General features: G+C 51.8%; 1 protein-coding gene across 1 annotated transcript in view; it reads left to right on the top strand.

The window, feature by feature from the left end:
* Positions 1 to 392: 392 nt before the first annotated feature.
* The window catches only part of LOC142431785 (polycystin-1-like protein 2), a 33,940-nt gene continuing 12,442 nt past the window's right edge, over positions 393 to 21,890 (top strand). The window contains 12 exon segments of the mRNA XM_075536738.1: positions 393 to 657; positions 660 to 743; positions 3,359 to 3,517; positions 5,360 to 5,521; positions 7,688 to 7,728; positions 7,730 to 7,799; positions 11,343 to 11,486; positions 13,430 to 13,654; positions 18,425 to 18,553; positions 18,556 to 18,659; positions 18,661 to 18,829; positions 19,005 to 19,099. Of these exon segments, the coding sequence (XP_075392853.1) occupies positions 393 to 657; positions 660 to 743; positions 3,359 to 3,517; positions 5,360 to 5,521; positions 7,688 to 7,728; positions 7,730 to 7,799; positions 11,343 to 11,486; positions 13,430 to 13,654; positions 18,425 to 18,553; positions 18,556 to 18,659; positions 18,661 to 18,829; positions 19,005 to 19,099 (1,647 nt within the window).

Below are 21,890 nucleotides of genomic sequence, written 5' to 3'. Positions count from 1 at the left end.
GTTTATCAATTGGGTCCAGCTGCCTCCATCGACGACAGTGGGGAGCTCCGTGGCCATCCCACCAGCCTCACCTTCCTGCCATGTTTCTTTTATCACAGGCTTCCCACATGCTTCTTGGGAACCATTTGGCCCTCGGGAGCAAGGACAGAGATCTTAGGGGAGACCAGCAGGCAACAGAGTGACAGACAGACAGTGACAAGCTGTCCTCATTATGGTCCAGAGGACCGAGCATGGACAAAAGTGCAGGGTGGGTCGAAGATGCAGACGAAATCATGCCCGGCCTTTTGTTTGAAAAGCCGAAGGTGGCAGCCATTCTGCTGCCTCCGAGAGAAGGACATATTGATGGTGGGTGGTGGACAGATTGATGGTCAGTGGTTGGGAAGTGCCGGCATATGAAGGGCCAGAGAGCTCACTCCTTCAGACGCCCCTACAGTGGTTCAAGGGTGATTGCAGTGGGATTGGTGCTGTTGGGGGTGACTCTGGGTTTTAGGGTCACCGCTGCTGGGCCCGAGGAGAGCAGCCTTTGCTTGAAGAGCCAGGTGGCCTTCAGAGATGCTTGCTATAACTTTGTCCCGCTCGGCAGTACCTTCCGTGGGGCCGAGGGCTGGTGTGAGGGGGACGGGGGCCATCTCCTCTTCATCCGGGATGAAGGCACCAGTAGCTCCTGCAGGAGCACGTCGCCCAGGGCAGGGAATGGTGGATTGAACACGTGGGGAGCTCGGCCTCCACCGGAATTGCTCCAGGTAGGGGCTGGGCTCACGGTGTGGGAGGAGAACTTGGGGGTGCGATTCTTGCCACCCCTCCACACCCAGAGCGCCATGGAGCAAAGGGGTCGCTCTGCTCCCTGGTAAGGAGGCCCTCCTCCTAGATGGGCAAGAAAGAAACAGATCTGGCTACAGTCCCTCGGCAGAAGGAGCCCTGGTGAAGCAGCAGTTAAGCACCTAGCTGCGAGCTCAGAGGGTGGGGCTCTAACCCAGGGAGGAGCTTCATAGTAGCAAGGCCCGTAAAGGTGGTGGTCTGCCCTGGGGGATCCCCTCTGACCACAGCCCAGGGGTGTGAATGGTCTGGAGAGTGGATTGTTGCAGGTGCAATGGTTGGGCTAACATTTAGCACCCTGTCCTTTGATCGTGCTTAGGAGCCAGCAGCTCCTCAGGAGGAGACTGTGCGTTCTCCTCCTGTCAACAGTTACAGTCTCAGAACCCCACGGGGTGGGTGGGGGGTGGGGGTGGGGGTGGGGGGCGTTAGACGTCAGCCAGCATCGACTCCATAGCAGTGAGTTTGGACGATCCATTTACATGAACTCTCATGTTTGATGCATTTATCTGTTTTATTCTATTAGTTTGTGTTGTTTGCTTGTTTAATGTTTTCTGTCAATGGAATCCAGGCGAGGGAAATCTGTAGAGACAGTAGCTGGAGGCATATCTCCTTGGGGGGATGGCCAGGGAGGATGGGGGGACATGGGGAGCTAATAATCACGAGGACAAGAAGGAAGAAAATGCTCTACAGCTGATGGTGGTGATGACTGCACAAGTCTTCTTGATGTGATTGAACTACTGGATTGTACGACGTGGGAATGAGCGGCCGGGAAAAGAAAGAAAGAAAAAGATAACAGGCTAGCAAGGCCCAGGGGGGCAGTTCCACCCCATCACGTGGCGTCCCTGTCCGTAGAAAATCGACTTGCTAGCACGTAACAGCAACACCACCGAGCACAGAACCTCTGCACACAGCTGATGTTCTAGAAACACCCGCGACTTTGCAGGATCCCAACAACGATAATAACAGCGAGGGCTTCAGCCTGGAATGGTGCTCGTCAATCTTGCGTGCTCCGTGGCCCTTACGGTGTGGAATTCTTATGAGGGGAAAGGGAGGGCGATGATTAGTATTATTGGCAACCAGGAGGGAACTGAGCCTCAGAAAATGATCCCTCCGCTGTCTTCAAAGGACTTCCGTGGCTTCCCCTGCTCGTGGTGAGATTGAAGGGGTTCCGTGGTGAGCACAGCTCCGTGTACATTAGAGTCCGGTTTGAATGGACTTCCTGGGAAGTCTTCCGAACCTTTCCTCTGTGACTCCTTCCCACACCCCCTCGGCAGTCAGGCTGGCCCCTGTGCACCCCGGCCACCCGTAGGGCCTGGCCCACACTTCTCTGGGCACAGTGTGGTTCTGGGAGTCTGTCTTTCCCTGTGAACTCTGAGTCCTTCGAGGGAAGGAGCCCTTTCCTGGCCATTTTTGTTGCAGGCCTCAAGAAACACAAAGCCTTTGGACAAGTGTTGGACATGGATAGGATGCTGGGTTTCTGGACTGGCCATCACCGTCCCCTAGAGCCCTGAGCTGTATCCATGCTTTGTCTCTATCCAATCAGAAGAGTGGGCCAAGTCTCTATTTCTGAACCTTATCAGAGAGACTGGAAAAGATGACTCAAAATTAAGGAAGACGCCCTGCCTTTTTGCAGTTTACCACCAAACTGCCTAGGCAAAATGCTCACCAGAGCCTTGCGAGAGCCATTAAAGACGGGCATAAGTCTAAACGTGGTTCTCAACCTTCCTCATGCCATGACCCTTCAGTACGGTTCCTCATGTTGTGGTGACCCCAACCATGAAATTATTTTCATTGCTACTTCATCACTGTCATTTTGCTACTGTTATGAATCAGGCAACCCCTGTGAAAAGGTCATTCGACCCCTAAAGGGGTCACGGCCCACAGGTTGAGAACCATGGGTCTAAACCAAACCAGACTCGTAGCCATCCAGCCCGTGCTGACTCACAGAGACCCCACAGGACAGGGCAGAGCCACCCTCGTGAGTGTCTAAGACGGCAACTCTTTACAGGAGTAGAAAGCCCCGTCTTTCTCCCGTGGAGCCGCTGGTGGTTTCAAACTGCTGACCTTGCAGTTAGCAGCCTGACAAGTAACCACTGCACTGCTAGGCCCCGAGAAGTGCTGACATAGGGATTAAAATCTGAGATATGACTCACCAGAAACTTTCAAAAGTCATTCATGGGTTGGGAAAGATAAGATGTTTCCTTTGGACTTCCTATCTTCTATATGGATTTTCCCCCAGCCATATGCTCAGATATCTCTTCTGAGGAGGAATGGACACATATGCTGTCTTCACAGTGAAAGCCTGGAGTCAGTGTTCTTCATACGGCTTCTCAGCTCCCTCGTGTCCTTGAAATATTTCTAGTTTTCGAGCACGTGTTGCACACGTACACACACGCATATGTACATTAACACAGTGCACACGTACATATGCCCATCCATTCACACATATGCACATGCACACACATCCTGATACCCATCCATGCGCACACGCACACATATGCACACTCACACACACATACATCCCGATTCTGTCTCCTCACAGGGCCTGGGACTTGGCTGGATGGCTCCGCTGCCACCTACAGGAACTGGGGCGACGGGCAGGCGGCAGCGGGCACCTGTGGCTACCTTGCTAAAGGGCCCTCTACCTGGTGTGCCACCACCGACAACTGCTCTCAAGAATTTGCCTTCATCTGTGAATCTGGTGAACAGCTCGGAGGGACCCTCCTGCCCTCTGTCTCCCCAGCCAGGGCTCTGTCCTCCCTGACTGTGCTCTTGTCTGTCTCTCTCCGTGTCTCTGTAGGGTGCTCTGTCCCCGGTCAAGGGCCTGCCTTTTGTGTTGGCCTCGCTCACCTCAGTCACTCGCTCTGTCACCAGGATTTCTTGCTATCCTTGCTCACCTCTCAACTCGCTTCCCCAAGTCAATGCTGTCTCACAGCGACCCTGGAGGATGAGACTGGAATTCTGCGCTGGAGTAGAAAGCCTCCCCTTCTCCTAAGGATCCATCCGCTGGTGGTTTCAAACTGCCGACCTCTGGCTGGCCGCCCAGTACGCAACCATTGCTCTACCAGGGTGCCTCTCTCCCTGACAGCTCGCTCTGTTTTCTGGCTCTCTCTTGGCCCATGCCCCCCTCTGTCTCTCCTGCCCACCTGTGTGGTCTGTCTCTCTTGGTGTGACATGCGTCTCTGTCCATCTCCCACACCTGCTCTCCTGTGCACGCGGCTGCTTCCCTGTCTCTCTCGGCTCTGCCTCCTGTCTCTTACCCGCAGCTGGGCTCACCCCCCTGGTCCTGTGCTCTCCATGCAGGGTGGCAGCAACAAGGGGTTGTTCCCCTCAGACCTGGGCCTCTGCCTCCCTTCCCCCACTTTGCCTCCCCCTCCTCAGCCTCCTCCCCTGCCTTACCCTGCCCCGCTTCCTGAGTTGCCCCATGTTATGGCTTGCCCCTTCCCAGGGATGCCCATCATGGGCTTCCTTGAAGGGCCTGGTGACCCTTCCTGGGAAACCAGTGTGAAGTCCTGGCAGAAGCTGCCTGTGGGCCCAGCCCAGTCCTAGTGTCTTCACTGAGCCATTGCTGCCCGGGCTTCCTTGTGGGCCCCTAACCCTGCATCTCAGGTGCACTCCAGCCTCAGGATGACCTGCGCCAACTTCCTGGGCTTCCCAGGAAGCACAGGCAGCTTCTGTCCAGCTCCAGGCCTCCCTGTGTTTTGAATCCGTCCATTCCAGGGGCCCTTGCTCCATCTGCTTTTGCCTGGCTCAGAGTAAATGCCATGTCTGTTCAAATCCCTCTCTAGGCTCAGTTGGAGCATTTGGAAGCTTCCGGAACCATGTGTTAGGAATTTCTCTCTCCTACCCCCATTGAAGCCTGGCTCTTGGTCTCTGGCAACCCTGGGTCTTGGAGCCCCTGGCAGTTTCGAGGCTGTAACTTTTCTCAGGAGTAGAAAGCCCTGCCTGTTACCCTTGGAGTGGCTGGTGGTTTTGAACTGCCGGCCTGGCAGATCGCAGCCCCACAGGAACCATCACACCAGGACACACAAAATGTCCCCTGCGCAGCCCTTACCCCACCCATTGGAGCTGACTCAATCCTCCTAACACCCCCGTAGGAGCCCCGGTGGTGCAGTGGTTAAGCGCTTGGTGGCAAGCAGCTGGTTTTTGAATCCACTCAGAGGTGCCTCAGGAGACAAGGGTGGCGGTCTGCTTCTGAAAGGCCACGGCATTGACCATCCTGCTCAGCACAGCCCTGCGTGGCACTCAAGGGGTGGGGGTCCCACCCGGAGGTGGCTGACAACACCCACCACACTCAGGGGCTGTGCTGCTGAGAAGCCCTGTTACAGAGGAGGCACAGAGACCAACCAACGGGCTGGAGGTCCCGCAGGCAGCATGGGCGGGCTGGACCTACCCCAGTCTGGCCGCTCTCCTGTATTCCTCACTAGTGCTGAGCTGGTCCCGGAGGGGTCCTTGCCTCTCACTGCCCTGGTCCCTGAGAACCTTCTAGGCATTAGCCCTCCACGGCGGTGCCTTCCTAAGGCATCACTCTCCGCTCCCACAGAGATCGGCCAGAGGCTGGCCTGCGAGGGGTCAGGGGAGGCCATCCAGGTGCAGGACGCCTTCTATGAGTGCCAGGCTCCCCACTTTTGCACCCTGGGCCCCGGACACCCCGAGGATCTGGATACGGAGTGCAGCTGGGCCAGCGTGAAGGATGAGGTGGCAGGTAGGCCCCAAGGCTGTGTGCAGAGGGCAGCTTCTGGTATTCCCTCCCCGCCCAAGGTTGCCCAGGAAAGCCCTCAGGAAGCCGCAGATGCTCTGCACGCCTGAGCTTGGCCCTCAGACACAGCAGGGAAACGCGCCGGGCTCTGCCCATAGCACTCAGCAGGACGCTGCGACACATGACATGGAAACAGGGCCTGGTGGACTGGGGAGGCATTTTGCTACAAACAGAACTTTGCTTCTGAAATGCTTTAAACTTTGAAATATTTTAAACCTATAGCCAAAAAGAAAAAAAAACTTCCTCCCCCCAGTGATCTTTCATATACTGGAGCCCTGGTGGCATGGTGGGTTGCTAACCACAGGATCAGCAGTTCAAATCCACCAGCCGCTCTGTGGGAGAACAATGAGGCGGTCTACTCCCATAAAGCTTTCCAGTCTTGGAAACTTTTGATAGATTCGCTGTGAGTCAGATCGGACTCCCTGGCCATGGATTAAACACGACCTAGCCTTGTTTTGCAAACAATACTGCGTCTCTGTACTGTCTTCTAGATCTGTGGTGGGTTTGCTCCACATCTTGCTTTTGAAATGCACCACCCTCTTGCCACTTGTTGGGCTAGTGTTTGCTTTTCAGCCCCAACTGCCCGACTCGCTGGTTGCCGGCCCTGAGGGCTGCGTCTTCATCTCGGCTCGCAGACACGAAGCAGAGACAAACATTCTGGACAGTAGCTCTCCCTCCTGTGGGAAACTTTCTGTAGGACTTGGCTTTTCTGAATGTGATTAAATCTGACTCTGAGGGGCAGTTCGAGGGGTGACAAGAAACCCCTCCCTGCCAATCCTCTCCCCAACCAAATCCTGGATGCAGAGACCTCCTGTGCCCTCCCAGGAGGTGTGGAGTCCTAAGGGACTCTCCATGGCCTGCGACATTCAAGAAGTCCCTGGCCTCTCCTGTGGTGGTGGCTGTTGTCCAGGGCCAGGGTTCTGTGAAGCAGGGGCTTGGCTGCTTCTGGCTGGGATGGGCTCAGGCTCTGAGCAGCTCCCAAAGGCTCCATCAAGATGCAGGGAGGGATGCCAAACCAGCAGACCCTGTAGCAGCCTCCCTCTCTCCTGGGCCTTTCTCCCTGACCCTGTTCCGAATGGTGTCATCACTCCCCTGGGGGATAAAGATGCTGGAGTCAGCCAGCTGCTTCTCATGTCCCCAGGATGTTCCTGCATCCTGAGGCTGTGCCCCAGCGAGGAAGAAGAGCCTGAATGGCAGAGACCGGGGGAGGGCAGGGGCAGGTGGGGTGGAGGGCTCCCTTGGAGGCTCAGCCGCAAATTCCCCAAAAAACGCTGCAGCCCAGTGGGAGCAAGCACTGTGTGGGAAGAGATCTGAGCAGGGCCTGGAGTATTCTTAATCTCACGGTGCCAGGATCACGCATCCACTCCATCAGTGTCAACGTTGTGCCTGTATGTCCTAGTGACATAGTGGCTATGCATTGGGTTGCTATCTGCAAGGTCGGCAGTTCAAAGCCACCATCGCTGCACCTCCGGTGAAAGATGGGGCTATCTTCTCCTGTAAATAGTTGAAGGTGCCGTTCTAGCCTGTCTGTGAATCACTCTGAGTTGGCATTGACCCATTGGCAGAGTCGGTTGTTTCCGTTTGAGACCACAGCACCAGGAAGTGAATACATTGCCCCTGTGCCTTCCACCAGTGCCTCCTGTTGGCCAACCCTACTAATCCAATTCTGACCCCTCTGTGCCACGTCTCAGAATGCTGGATTTTGACAAGATGCTGCCGAACGAGTGGTTCTCCAGATGTGGTCCCCTGACCAACAGCCTGGGAGCTTGTTAGAAATGCAAGTTCTCAGGCTGTATACCCTGCTTCCTGGACTAGAGGCCAGGCAAGCTGTGTTTTCACAAACACTGCCCCCCCCCCCAGGGATTATGAGGCACCTTGATGGGTGAGGAGCACTGGGCTAACCCATGAGGTAGGTGAGGGCAGCAATCCTCTTCTTACTCTCTTAGCACCTGTCCACGAGGAGACCCTAGCGGGCCCTTGTTGGGTGACCGTGGTACACAGTACACGACTGGGTGGTCTCTCAGCTCTGTGTAGCTCTACGTGAAACACACTCTCCTTTTCCCTCTTACCACCCTCCCTCCCCTACTTCTGCAGGGTGTGGGTACCTCTCAGGGCAGTGCCAGGGGCTTCAGGCTTGCCAAGTGGCAGCAGATGGGGACCTACTTTAGAGACCTTTGCCCCACTCTGGGCAGCTACCTGTGGGTGCAGTACCAGGGCCTGGAAGGTGAGTCCCTGTCTTGCTCATTGGGGAACTTCCTTTTTGTTTCTGCAGCAGGACCAGACTCCCTTGCACAAGCAGCCACTATGCGCTCAGGCCCATGGGCTGTGCACTGACACTTCCTCACTCAGAGATGTTGCCCTGTGGAGGGACCGACCCACCTCTAGGACCCTCTGGGTGTAAGCCGTTCAAGTCTCTATTTGCAAATATTCATAATTATAGGAGACAAGTCCTTATGCAAAGAATCAAAATAAATTATTTTCATGCCCAGACCCTTCAAATGAAATCTTATATGGGTAGCCCAATACATACAACAGTCAGAAGAAAAGACGGCTTGGGAGAAAGGGGTCCAAAGGTCCCTCGGTGCCACACCCCACACCCGCTCAACTGCCATCTTTCCCGTAAACATACAGGGGCGTCTTTAAAATGCAAACATCCTGAGAGCAGGAAACAGTCCACGTTTCCACAGCGTGGTGGCACAATGAGTGAGCACTCAGCTGCCACCTGAAAGGTTGGGGGTTCGACACTACCAGCCACAGGAGGGAAGACCTGGGGATCCTGCTCCATAAAGATTATAACCTTGGAAACTCATTCTGCTTGTGCCGACAGGGTCACAGAGAGCCCCATTCAACTTGATGGTGTACAACAACCATCACAATTTGGGATAATTTTATACATTAGGGGGTGTCCCTTCAGTTTTACAGTCCTAGCCCTCACAAAGAGCCCTGGTGGCATGGTGGTGATGCACTGGGCTGTGGTCCCCTAGGTCAGCAGTTTGAAACCACCAGCAGCTCCATGGGGGCTATCTACTCCCACAAAGAGCTACAGTCTTAGAAATTCATAGAGGCAGTTCTACTCTGTTTTACAGACTTGCTATAAGACAGTATGGACTTAGTGGTAGTAACTTTCTGTTTGACCCCTGCCCCCGCAAGGGAACCACAGTTAACAGTTTAGAATAAATTCATCCCCACGTTTTTGACATTCGCATATACCTGGCTATTTGCCTGTGTGAATGTAAATATGTATACATGTATAAGCATACTTTTATAAAAACATCGCTGTGTTTCATGCATTGGTCTACAATCCCACCTTCCACTTAGGAATATACCCAGGGGATCTTCCCAAGCCACTTTCTTATCTCTTCGTGACAGAAGCTCATGCTGGAGGTTAACCCATCCCTTTACGGATGGACATCGAGGTTGTTTCCCATTGCTCATAGTTAGGTGTCATGACAAAGTGTCCCTCCTTGGGCATGGATGAGGGGCGGTCAACAAAGGAGTGCTTCTGAGGCTCCATTTTGCACACACACAGGTTTATTCCAAACAGAACATATTTGAGCATGTGTTTGCGATCAGTAGGAGCCCTGGTGGGGTAGTGGTTATGCATTGGGTTGCGATCCCCAAGGTCAGCAGTTCTAGATCACCAGTAGCTCTGTGGGTGAAAGGCGAGGCTTTCTACTTCTGTACGAGTTACAGGCTTGGGACCCCCACAGGGGCCGATCTACTCTGTCCTGTGGTGTTGCCATGAGTTGGCATTGACTCGGAGGAGTGTGCTTGGTTGTTTATGTTCAGTGGATAAGACCTACAGGGAACCTTGACTTAGACCCCTCAGGGTCAAACAAGCTCCAATTCAAGCAGGGGCTTCTGAGGGGCTCTGACTGGGCCAGTTAAATTCAAAGCCAAGAGTCAGCTCAGATGACAGGAAGAAGTTTAAGAAATCTGAAAGCTGTCTCAGTAGGAAAAGACCAGGAAAATCGAAGAATCTCTCCCCATCTTGACCATTGTCAAGGTTGTCCTGGGAGAACTGTGGTGGGGAACCTTAGCCCACCCTCCCCACAGCCCTGAGGGTGCCCCTTCCGAATTCTTTCGTTTCCCCAGACTCAAAGAACACGGAAAAGGAGCCTGATGTGGGCTCTTTGAGGATGTCCCGCTGCCATGTTGACTCGGCATAAATCCGAGCAGGTAGACTTCTTCTGGGAAGGGTTAGAGGGCAGGGTATTACCACCTTCAGACATACACAGACCCAGGTGCAGGAAGTGTTTGAAACTAACAGCTATTTAATTTGATTATTTTTGTTTAGTGAGGCTGTCCACGGTTTGATAGCAATGCTTGGAGACTGACCTTAGTAGTTGTCAATGTGTCTGGTATTATTTTTGGAGGCGGGACTATCAGTAGCAGGAGTGCTGGATCACTGAGGACGGAAATGTTACTAGATGTTGCCACACTTCCCCCAACCCCAACCCCCAAATGGTTGCCCCAGCTGACATTCTGAGGGCAGCGTATGAGAGCGCTTCCCCTAAGGGCATGGTATCAGAGGCCAAGTCATGATGTCAAACCAGTAAGTCCAACCAGTTCCTTGGGGTGGGCAGGGCAATGGGGTAAACAGCTTGGGAGAGAGAAGTCCAATCAAGGAATGCTGGGGCTCTCAGGGGCCACCGGGGGAAGCAAGGCCCAGCATGCAAAGGGAGAGAGGACCACAGAGAACAGGACAGCATCAAAGCCATGCCAAGTTTGCTGGGCGCGCCTGCATGGAAGAAGAGTGGCCGAGATGTCTCTTCTACTTTGGGGAAGTGCAGACCACAAGTTTAGACAGCTTTCAATAATTCCATCTGGCAGCTTGGAAAGGAACATGGGTCCCCGTGTCCTTTGCTGGCTGCCAGCCCTAAGGGTGTCCTCATCACACGGGCACATAGCTCAAGGCCAGGGGTGCTTGACACCCAGTGACCTGGGTCACTCTTCCTCTCCCTGATTTCAAACATGCTGCCCCACTCGAGCCAGTATATGTGCCAAAAGGTCTCCCAGGAAATGGGTGGTCCAGGAAGAGTTGAAGGCTGAGGGGTGGCACCGAAGGGGGGTATGTGTGCAGATCTGCATTATACACAAGGGTGCTGAGTGAAAGGAAACATCTGGCCCCTCCATTCCTACCCCTGACCTCACCCCTCTGGAAACAACCACAGCTACCAATTTCCTGGGAAGGCCTTCCTGAAACACGTGCACTCAAGCACATTTTGAATTCAGTACTGCAGTCATACATTGTCTCTTGATGGAAAATTAAGTTCAAAAGAACTTTCAAGAGTCAAAATAAAAACTTAAGATCTCCCCTTTGATACACTTTGAGCTTGATCTGGATATATATAAAATCTGTTGTGTTTTGTTATTGTGGGTAGCATTCTTGACTCACAGTTAAGTATCTTTTTATGTTTCTCAGTATATGAAACCCAGGTTGGGTGAATCTCTAGAGTCAAATATTAGAATGATCGTTCCTGGGGGTGGTGGGAGGGGAAGAGGGGTGGTAAAGGGGAGTCAATATCAAGTAGTACAAGGAAGGAAGGAAATTTTCTGGAAATGACTGTGGTAGCTTGGTAAGACTAAACTATTGAATGGTGCGATGTCTGCATTATGGTCTAATGAAATGATTTGGGGAGAAAAATAAAACACTTCAGAACTTGAAAAGCCCTCTGGGGTAGCCAAAGTCACGTAAAAACCAAGGTGTGGATAAGGGTGCGGTCTTGTGACCTTGCTTTGGTGGCTTGCTGCGTTTGACCTGCAGGCCTGCAGTTGGGGGTGCCCAATGAGAGCCATGTCTTTGAGAACATCACCGTCTCCTTGACGTGGCTCCTCTCTCCATGCATCAGGAACTTGTCCTGTGTCATTAGCATGGGAGATGGCTACACGTTGGATCCTTACTACCCGCCACTCCCCCCACCCCCAGGTAAGAGGGTTCAGTGGGCCTTCATGCAGGTTGTATCTGTGAGTTTTCGAGGCATAAACAAATAAGCTCCAAAACGTAGTGGCTCAAAGCAGCATGTACAATTTCTTGTGGTCCTTTGGGTCAACTGGGTGGTTCTTGGTGTGATAAGATAGAGTACTGTGATGTCCAGGAGGACAGGAGGCTCAGCTAGCGCCGGGTGGTCTTGCTCACACACCAGATGGTGAGCTGGGTGTTCTTTACAGCAGCGGTTCTCAACCTGTGGGTCTCGACCCCTTTGGGGGTTGAACAACGCTTTCACAGGGGTCACCTTATTTATATCAGTAGCAAAATGACTATTATAAAGTAGCAACGACAATAATTTTATGGCTGGGGGGTCACCACCACATGAGGAACTATATGAATGGGTCGTGGCATTGGGAAGGTTGAGAACCATTGGTCTACAGTCATGTGTCTCTCACCACCTGTGTCATACCAGTGGACTAGAGAAACAAACCCAGACATGCTCCTAAATGTATAAGAAAGAACCTTATATCAAAGAGTAATTGTATATTAAGAAACAGCCCAGCCTAGTCCAGATCAAGTCAATAAGTCAGATACCAGCCCCTAAATCTGAAACTAGTCCATAAATCCCTCTTCAGACTCACACAGCTCGTGTAATGATGTCAAATGCACTAAGATCACAGGCCAGCGGGTGCAAAGTCTCGTGGATCCAGTAGAGGCAGACACATCTCCAAGGCTCTCACAGGTCTCACCATGGCTCCATGTGACTTGTCAACAGGAAGGTGAAAGCAGCGAGGGCGGGAGGCTGCCTCCAGGGAGGCATTTATCTCAGTCGCCTTCCAATCAAGCTGCAACCTGAGTGACACGTGTTCCCATAGGGGCCATGTTGACAAAAAAAACCCTACCTATCACCTCACCCAATAGGCTAGCTTGGGCTCATTCACATGGTGACAGAAGGGTTCCTCGCAGCGAGAGAGCGCATCTCCAATGTACAACACCTTCCTAGCCTCTGCTTGTGTCCCGGTCAAGTTAAGCAAATTCTATGGCCCAGACAGTTCAGGCTTCAGAGGTGGAGAGACAGACTCTTGTCTGCACAGCCACAGGGAGGGGGCTTGTGTGAGCCAGAAGGAGTGAAAGGCAGAAAAGGCATGTGGAGCCACAATGGATCGGTGCTGCCTCTGCTGTTAGTGGTCAAGGGGTGATTCTGACTCAAGGTGGCAAACTGCCCCTGGCTGTCATTTTAATAGAAGTAGATTGCCAGCCCTTTTCTTTCTTTCTTCTTTAAAAAAAATCATTTTATTAGGGGCTCATACAACTCTTATCACAATCCATATGTACATCAATTGTATAAAGCACATCTGTACATTCATTGCCTTAATCATTCTCAAAACATTTGCTCTCCACCTAAGCCCCTGGCATCAGCTCCCTATTTTTCCCCTCTCTCCCTGCTCTCCCCTCCCCTCCCCTCCCTCATGAACCCTTGATAATTTATAAATTATTATTTTGTCATATCTTGCCCTGTCCAATGTCTCCCTTCACCCACTTTTCTGTTGCCCATCCCCCAGGGAGGAGGTCACATGTAGATCCTTATCATCGGTTCCCCCTATCCACCCCACCCTCCCTCCAGCCTCCCAGTGCCAGCCCTTTTCTTCCAGTACCACTGGATGGGTTTGAACCACACACAGCAGGTTAGGAGTTGAGAGCAAACCATTTGAGCCAACCAGGTACCTCGGACCTCGTCCTCTCCTCGCGGACACCTACCTGTAGCGTTCTAGAACACCGAGGGTGTAGGTAGTTCATGCAACAGCTTTTTCTTAGTCCTTTTATCTTTGCAAAGCAGCGTGTATGTGCGTATGTGTGCGTGTGCGCGTATGTATACGTGTAGCCAAGGTGGGTAATGTTTCTGACTGTGGCTGCCAGTTTGTCCAGCAGTGTGGTCTGCCGGTTCCCGTCTCCAGGGGGGTTCACAGTGTTGGCTGAGTGCACGACCAGCAAGTGGCACGTGACAGCTCAGAAGCAAGTGACCATTCGAGGCAAGATGGAGAGGCTCCGTGTGACGGGGTGTTCCGGTGTGTCCGGGTCAGGGAACAGCTCTCGCTGCCAGGCTGTCTTTGGAGACCCTCTCTGGATTCAGGTGGAGCTTCACGGAGGTGAGTCTACAGAAATGGTTATGTCAACGTGCTCTGTAAAATCCTCCTTTTAGTTTTTCCCCTCTGAATTCCACTGATGCAGCTGCTGTTGAGAATATGTGCCGTGAGACACACAGTTTCTTTCTTTTGAAACCCTCTCTGTGGTGCCTTGGCTGGAAGTTTATAGAGCAAACTGGTTTTCCAGTCCACAAGTTCATTCTCATTTTGTTTTGTGGCCTTTCTTTCCAGCCCCCAGAGTGCTTTCTGCTCCCTCCCTGTGTTTCCTGTTTCCATTCGTCCCTCCTGTCCATCCCTATCTCTGGGCAAATGCTGCTGTTATGAATGAAGAGTCAATCTCCTGTGCCGATTGGCATAACGAATATGTACCTTGATGTGATTGGCCACTTTATAGGCCCGTCTATACTTGGGCTGCAAGTTGAGCCACTAATCCAGGCTTAGAGAGTATGTGGGTGTTCCCACGGCCTATCAGAGCAGTCATCTTGGTCTTTTTAAATTATTACTATTGACACTCTGTTCTCCATGTTTCTCCCTCTCTGTCCAGGAGCTCTTATAGCTTTCACGGTGGTCAGCCTGGCAGTCAGGCCTTATCTGGGCTCTTCTGTTCCCAGGTTTCTACATGTGCAATCAGTGACACTGGTTCCAAGATTCGAGTTGTGCCCCTATTCTCGGCCTCCGATGCCAAGTTGCTCCTCCTCCGTTAACATAAGTTCCTGTCCAGCCCTTTGGGTTGATGTTGTCATTTTGATCCCAAATAGTGAGTGCTTAAAAGACCACACACCTGGAAAGACGATCAGGGAAGACCCTTTTCCCTAGTTAGGTTAAACAATTTACTTTTACGATGACTCCAGGGGGTGTTTTTGGTTTAAGATGTGGAAGTTATCACAGGGCAATAGTTTCAGGGGCTCATCCACCCACCATGGCTCCAGGAAGTCTAGAGTCTGTGAGAATTTGAAGTTTTGTTCTACATTTTCCCTCTTTGGATCAGAATTCTTCCATGAACTCTTGGTTAAAAATATTCATAATGGTAACTGGGCACCACCCAGTTCTTTGCGAGGCAGTTGTTCATGAAGGCAGTTAGTCACACATTTCCATCTTCTCCTCTTCCTGATTCTCCTTCTTCCTCTTGCTCCAAGTGAATAGAGACCAACTGGGCCATGCTCGGTCCTCGTAAGCTTACGAGAAAGCTTTCAAGACAGCAGGCACTACACGCACACAAGGAGATAGACCAGAAACACTAACCACAAGATCAGACCACTTAACTAGGTTGTCCCATGAAACCATGACCCTGAACCTCAAAACCAAGGAACCAGACCAGTGAGTTGTCTAGTTGTGCATAAGCAGCCCCATCAGCTGCTCTTTAGTTTTGTTGTTATGGTAAAGATATCACACAACTTTTGCCAATTCAACTTTTTACAGAAGCACAACTTATTTTCATCCATTACAGTGACAGGCAGGGTGACCCTACCCCTAATCAAAGTGGTTTCCCCACTACTGTGAACCCCCCCCTTTCTCTAGCCCCCCCCCAGTCCCATTAACCACCAAACAAACTTTAGTCTCTATATAATTTCCTTTTCTTGTCTTTCATTGAAGTGAGGTCATACAGTGTTTGCCTTCTTGTGATTGGCTAATTTCACTCAGGCTCCACCCCCACCGCAGCATGTGCCAAGCCTCCGTTTCTCCTCCTGGCTGAGGTGCACTCCATCGTCTGCATGCACCACACCACATTTTATCTATTCATTCATCTCTTGGTGGGCATGTTGGTTGCATCAACCGTTTGGCTCTACAGAATAGTGCAACCGTGGCCGGTGGTGTATGTCAACATCCTTCTCCTGACCTAAAAATCCATCCTTCTCATTCTTACCACTCAAAACTTAACTGCTGTGCGATGGAGACCCACTCATAGGGGTGCTAGAGGACAGAGTTTCTGGGGTGCTAAGTCTTTCTAGGAGCAGAAATCCTCACTTTTCTCCCAAGGAGCAGGTAGTGGTTTTGAACTGCTGACCTTGCAGTTAACAGCCGAATGCATAACCCGCCATGAAGGTAGCCCCCCTGAGTAACTCTGCAGTTCCGACGCAGAGCGACCCTGTGAACAGCAGAATGAGACACTGCCCACGCTCGCAAATGGTGCTTTTGCTCGAACCCGTGGTTAAAGCAGCCACTGGATCGGTCCATCTTGTAGAGAGGTGGGCTTTGCTACCATTTGTTGAGCTATTTTTCTTCACTTCCATACATTCGTTCCAGTGTTCTGGGCACTTCTAAGTGCTTGGCCTGCCTGAGCTTATCCCGCCTTCACAACCGCTCTGTGAAATCTGTACTATTCCCTCCATTTGACAGATGAAGCTTGGGCCCCAGAAAGGTTTGGAAGTTTGTCCACAGGCACGGGGTTTGTAAGCTAGTGAGCGCTTTCAGTCTTCAGAAGGGCCTTCTCTGCATGCCCATGGGCCGATCACCAACACTGTGACGAAGATAGAAGCTAGTCCCATGTGCAGGGATTACAAGAATATGAGGGGTCCTGGAGAATTACCAGCCAAGATGAGCCTACCCCGGCCTAGCCAGCATGGATCAGTCGGGCACAACCATGTTGTCCCTAGCCAAGGCTGGTATTGCTAGCATGTCTTATGTCCACTGTGATTGGTCACAGTGCCTTCCCTGATGGCCCACCAGGCCATTCTGACTGGTTCGCATGTCCACTTGCATCAGTCAAGGTGTCCATTCTAATTGGCCTTGGCCTCTGTTCTGATTTGTCACCGTGTCCATTCTGCTTGGTCACGGTGCTCCTTCTCGTCCACCAGAGAATCCAAGCTGATGGCGTGGCGCTCAGTGGTTCAAGACTGAAATATCACCGCTGCTTTCAGCAGGGAGCCTTCCTGCTGAGACCCACTGTCACCCAGGACAGCATTTTCCCTCAAAGCCAAGGGCTGGAGGAGGATCTGTTCAAGTCAGCTGTGCGACACAAGGCTGTGGGTGTGGGGGCTTGTCGCAGTTGGACGTCACACTTGGGGCCTCACACATTGTCTCATTCACCCTGACTCATAACCACGTCATGGAGCTATGAAGGGGCTTCCACCGGTGCTCATGGGAACTCTTCCTGTCCTTGCCGGATTGTTGGCTGAAGATGGCTGATAAGTGTTTCTGGTGAAGCTTAAAAGAATAATTTATTGATTTATTCTACAGATAGAGCGTCATGTCTATTCCCTGGCAGATGCTGGGAAGCAATAAACATGAAGATGGGGATGACATCATCATCACCATCTACCTCATCCTCATTATCTCCACCCAGATTAGAAACAGAATCACTTGTATAAGTTTCTTCTATTGGGGAAAAAAATCCCAATTTGTCGGTTGAAGTCAGATTTTAGGAGTCACAGTCGTCAGCATCCAGTTGGGACAAGCAGCCCACACTCAAAGGGGGTCCCCATCTCAATGGGAACGGGCTGTCCTCAAGTTGAGGCAGGTCTCAGGAGTCACCGTGCCAGGTGAAGGAGATGGGTCCACCTGCTCCTGCTTCTTCAAACAAGACTTGAGGCTAATTCTTAGGCATGAAGACAGCCCTAACGACCACGAGAGAGCTCCATGCTCCTCAGACTTTAATGTGTCTACAAATCAGCAAGAAATCTGGTGGAAATGCAGGTTCTGAATCTGATCGTCTGGCTTGCGTCCCGGGATTCTGTATTTCCAGGTGATGCCTAGGCTGATGGTCCAAGGACCAGCCCGGGTCCAAGCGCAAGGCTCTGGCTTAACTCCAAGGATGAGTTCCTAGTGCTCCCTCCTTTGTCCTCCCTGCTGCTGACATGGAGTGGTCTTTGTTTTTATTCTCTGAAATCATTTTACTGGGGGCTCTTACAGCTCTTATCACAATCCATCCATTGTGTCAAGCACATTTGTACATATGCTGCCATCATCATTTTCAAAACATTTTCTTTCTACTTAAGCCCTTGGTATCAGCTTTTTCCTCCCTCCCTCATGAACCCTTGATAATTTATAAGTTATTATTTTGTTCATGTCTTACACTGACTGTTGTCTCCCTTCACCCACATTTGGCATGGCTTTTGTTTAGCTTGCTCCTTTGTCACATCTTGATTCCTTCACACCTTCCCATCACTGACTTTACAAACATCCTCTGCATTGGAGAAGGCAGCCGTTGAGAGGGTCCCAGGGCCAAACCCACTGGTGACATGCTTTCACCTGCCTCCCACATGAATGTGCATAAGGTTCTAGTTTCTTAGTTAAAATTTAAGTTGACAGAAGATACATGCAGAGTAGAAATAAATTATGATGTGCAGATGAACCGAAAGGATACAAAATAAAAAAAACACCCACGAACCCAATATACCCAAACCAAACTCATGCCATCAAGCCAATGACGACTCATGGAGACCCTATAGGACAGGGTAGAGCTGCCTATAGGACAGGGTAGAGCTGCCCTTGGGTGTTTCCAAGGCTGTAACTCTCTACTGGAGTAGAAAGCCTCATCTTTTCCCCAAGGAGTGGCTAGTATATTTGAACTGCTGACTTCAAGTTAGCAGCCCAACATATAACCCATTATACTACCAGGGCTCTTCATTAACCCAATACTTGGAGATAATAACTGCTAATTTTTTGGGGGGGGTGAGTGTGTATCTTTACATCTTGCTATGTCCATAATATGGCTTCAGAGCTTGAGTATTAAGGATCACACTTGAATCAACTGGCTGCTGATTGGTTGATGGATGACAATAATGACTCTTGGTTACTATCAACACTCTTACATGCTGCTTGCCCTGTCCCTAGGCACAGGGGTGACATACACTGTGCTGTTGGATAACATGACTCTGATAGAGTGCACCACCCCAAGGGGCCAACTCCCCTACAACCTGACTCTGGACAGAGCAGCTCAGCAGTTGATGGGCCCAGGGCTGCACCCATGGAGATCCAAGCTGTCAGCACTGTGCCCCCCATCACACTCTCCAGCACCATCACAGTCTACCTCACAGAGCCACAGGCTGGACAGCAGGCTTCCTGGGTTATCCGACCCCTTGGAACTTGGACAGGGCCTACTGGTCAACATCTCGGTGGCTCCTGGCACCTCTGAGGAGCTGACCTTTGAGGGGACAGGACTCAGTGAAAACTTCTCCCGTGAGGTGAAGAGCCATGGAGGACCCTTCGGGATTCACCACGTGGCAGCTGCTGCTGAAGGTACTTGGGGTTGGTGGTTTCCCCCTCCCCCCTCTAAGCTTTACTCCACTGTCCTTTTGACTTAGTACCTAGCAACCTGCCAGTCAGGTTTTCTTCCATTGTCTTGGACACAAACATGATTCACAGCATCTAGTCTGGGCTACCACGTGAGACAACGCTCTCCTGCTATTTGTAGGGTTCTTAGGGGCCAACCACTCAATGCATAACCACGACGCCAGCTCTACTGAAATCCGTTCACCAGGGGTGACCCTGGTGGGATTTGAAATCCTGGTGCCTTGGCTTCCTGCCTCACAGCCACACACCAGTTCCCTAGTATGACAAACTGAAAGACAGGGGTTGGGGGTAGTCCATAGGTCACCCAAACTGGACATTTTAACAAGCACCACATACTAGATATCACCCAAACGCATATTTTTGCACCCCCGCACTGCTTGTATAAAGGTTACGCTGGGAAGTTTTCCCCTTGCAGCTAGATCAACACTTCACATGCCCCCAGACTCCTTGGCTCCCTGCAGGGCCTGGAGGGGGTGAGGAAGGAAAGGGAGGAGCAGGACAGGAATGCACCCTCCCCTGTGGGGCACTGGATGGGCCCTACAGCGGTCCAGAGCTGTGTCTTGTAGACCTTCCTGTGGGCTCCTGAGGCCCCCTGCTGAGTGCAGTCACTCCAGCTGGTCACATCCCTCCAGGGAGTTCTCTGGAGACACCACCACCCTCCTCTACTGGGGTATTCTCATTCTCCCTCTTGGGCCCCCAGACCCACATCTGGCCTGAAGAAGCCCGTCCCTTGGGGTGCTGCCAGGGGTATGGAAATACAGCCTGTTTTTTCTCTTTTCTCTTGGCTTCCCCGTTCTCCCTTTATCCTCTATCTCTCTGTCCCCTACTCTCTCTGCCCTGCCATACAGAGATGGCTCCTTCAAGGGCTTGGGGAAAGAACCTGTCTGTGGGGGTCCCTCAACCTCAGAGAACACATACCATGCTCTCCAAGGTTCCCTACTGAAAACATGCCCTCTAGGCCTGACAGGAACATGGTACTAAGTGTCCCTTAGTGCCACGGCAGGATAAGGGATGGCAAATGATGCCGACTCACAGTGGCCCTGGGACCTGCACGTATTAGCAGCTCTTGCCAAAGAAGTCTTCTTATGCATCCTTCTCCACCGCTTTACTCTCAACTCTTTTCAATGCTCTTTAAGCGCACACGGGTGCTCAAAGAGGCATGGGACTGGTGCATAGATACACAGTGATAAGAACTCTCCAGGCAGTGGTTCTCAACCTTCCCAATGCCGAGAACCTTTCATACAGTTCCTCATGTTGTGGTGAGCCCCCAACCATACTTCATCACTGTGATTTTGCTACTGTTATGAATTGAGCGACCCGTGAAAGGGTCGTTTGACCCGCAAAGGGGTTGCGACCCACAGGCTGAGAAGCGCTGCTCTAGGGTACCCCTTTGATGCTCACACTGGCCTCTAAAAGGTATTTATCTTGATGCTTCATTCCAAACATCAACTATTAGCAACCTGCCAAAGTAAACTTGACAGTAGGCAGTGGTAAGCATTTGTTCATGTTTTTACGACATATTGAGTGTGCAAGACTGTGCTTGGAGTGTGCGTCTGTGCGATTGGGCCCAAAACCAAACTCACTGCCATCAATTTGAGGCCGATTCACAGCGACCAAATAGGATAGGGTAGCACTGCCCCAGTGAGTTTTTGAGACGGCAACCCTTCATGTGAGTAGAAAGCCCCGTCCTTCTCCCAGAGAGCTGCAGGTGGATTTGAACTCCTGACCATGCGGATCAAAGCCCAACGCATAACGGCTATGCCACCAGGGCTCCTTATGTGTGTTTGGGAGGGGCAGCTATATAGTCGTGGAGGTAGAGGGTTCTGAAGGAAGATGATGGAAGCCAAGCTCTGTGGCTGGGGGCATCCGTGGAAGCACATGGATGGGACCCAAGTGCAGGCTGGATTCACCATTCACGCCCTGGCACCTTCCACACCCTCTTGCTCATTTGGGCCCAGGAGAGGTGGGCTGATAGCATTGTCTCTGGCTTCCTGGGGGAGCAGCCTGCCCCTGGTCTGCCATTCTTGCTCCCCCTCCTCCCTTCTGTTCCCCCATGGTCCTCTGCATCTGATGGGAGGTTTCAAAACTGGGCTTGTCCTTAAGCCACCCAGGCACCTTCCACACAGGCAGTGACTTCAGCCTGACCTGGGTGGGATCTCAAACAGTGACAGTGAACTACGACACCCATCATTCGCCAAGTGTTTGCACCTTCCTGGTCACGGTGCTGGCGACCTTCTCCACGCCTTCTCCAGCTTGAGTCTGGTTGTTGGAAACATCACGGTCGCAGGCAAGCAGCTTCTGTAAAGGACGGGCAGCCCAGCACTGGGAATCGTGGGCGCCCCCTCCTTGGGAGTGAAGGAAGGGCACCTTGAAGCAGGGCTCTGATGACATACATCTCTTGCTCTGTGCATATGAAGAAGCCGCTGACCACTTCAGAGAGGCAGTGGTACATGCTGTTGGACCTCTAGCCATCGAGACAGAAAAAGGAAGCCCAGTCTAAATGGCTGTTGGCTCAGAGTTTGATTGTCAGTTCATAAGCTGAAAGGGTCACTGGTGCCAGGCTTGGCTCAGTGACTCTGTGATGCTGGCTGGGGAGGACCCAGGCTCAGGCTCTGGGTGTTCTGCCTTCCTTGGAGCTTTGGCTTTGTCCTTGGGCTTGGGCTGCATGGGCTCAAGAAGGCTGCTGCCATTCTGGACATTGCATGTCAACCCAACATCACCCAGAAAGAGACGGGGCTATTTTCTTCTGCCCGCCCCTTTCTTATCCTTGGGGAAACCTCCTCTGATGCCACGGGCCATGACTGGGCTGTGTGCTCTGCTGCCAACGATGCTGAGCATGCTGGGAGCCGGTGTGCTTGGGCTCTTGGCTGTGCAGACACGGGGGCAGGTGGGCTCTGATAGTCAGAAGCCATGGTAGGATAATGGCTGCTGGGTAGGCAGCAATCAGCAGCTGTCCTGGCTCTTAAAGGTTACATTGAATAGGTTAGTCAAGACTCTAGGAGTAGCC

Source organism: Tenrec ecaudatus, chromosome 18 (genome assembly GCF_050624435.1).
Source record: "Tenrec ecaudatus isolate mTenEca1 chromosome 18, mTenEca1.hap1, whole genome shotgun sequence".
Lineage (NCBI taxonomy): Eukaryota > Metazoa > Chordata > Mammalia > Afrosoricida > Tenrecidae > Tenrec > Tenrec ecaudatus.
Note: the sequence above shows the minus strand (reverse complement) of the source record. Positions and strands in the feature narration are given on the sequence as shown.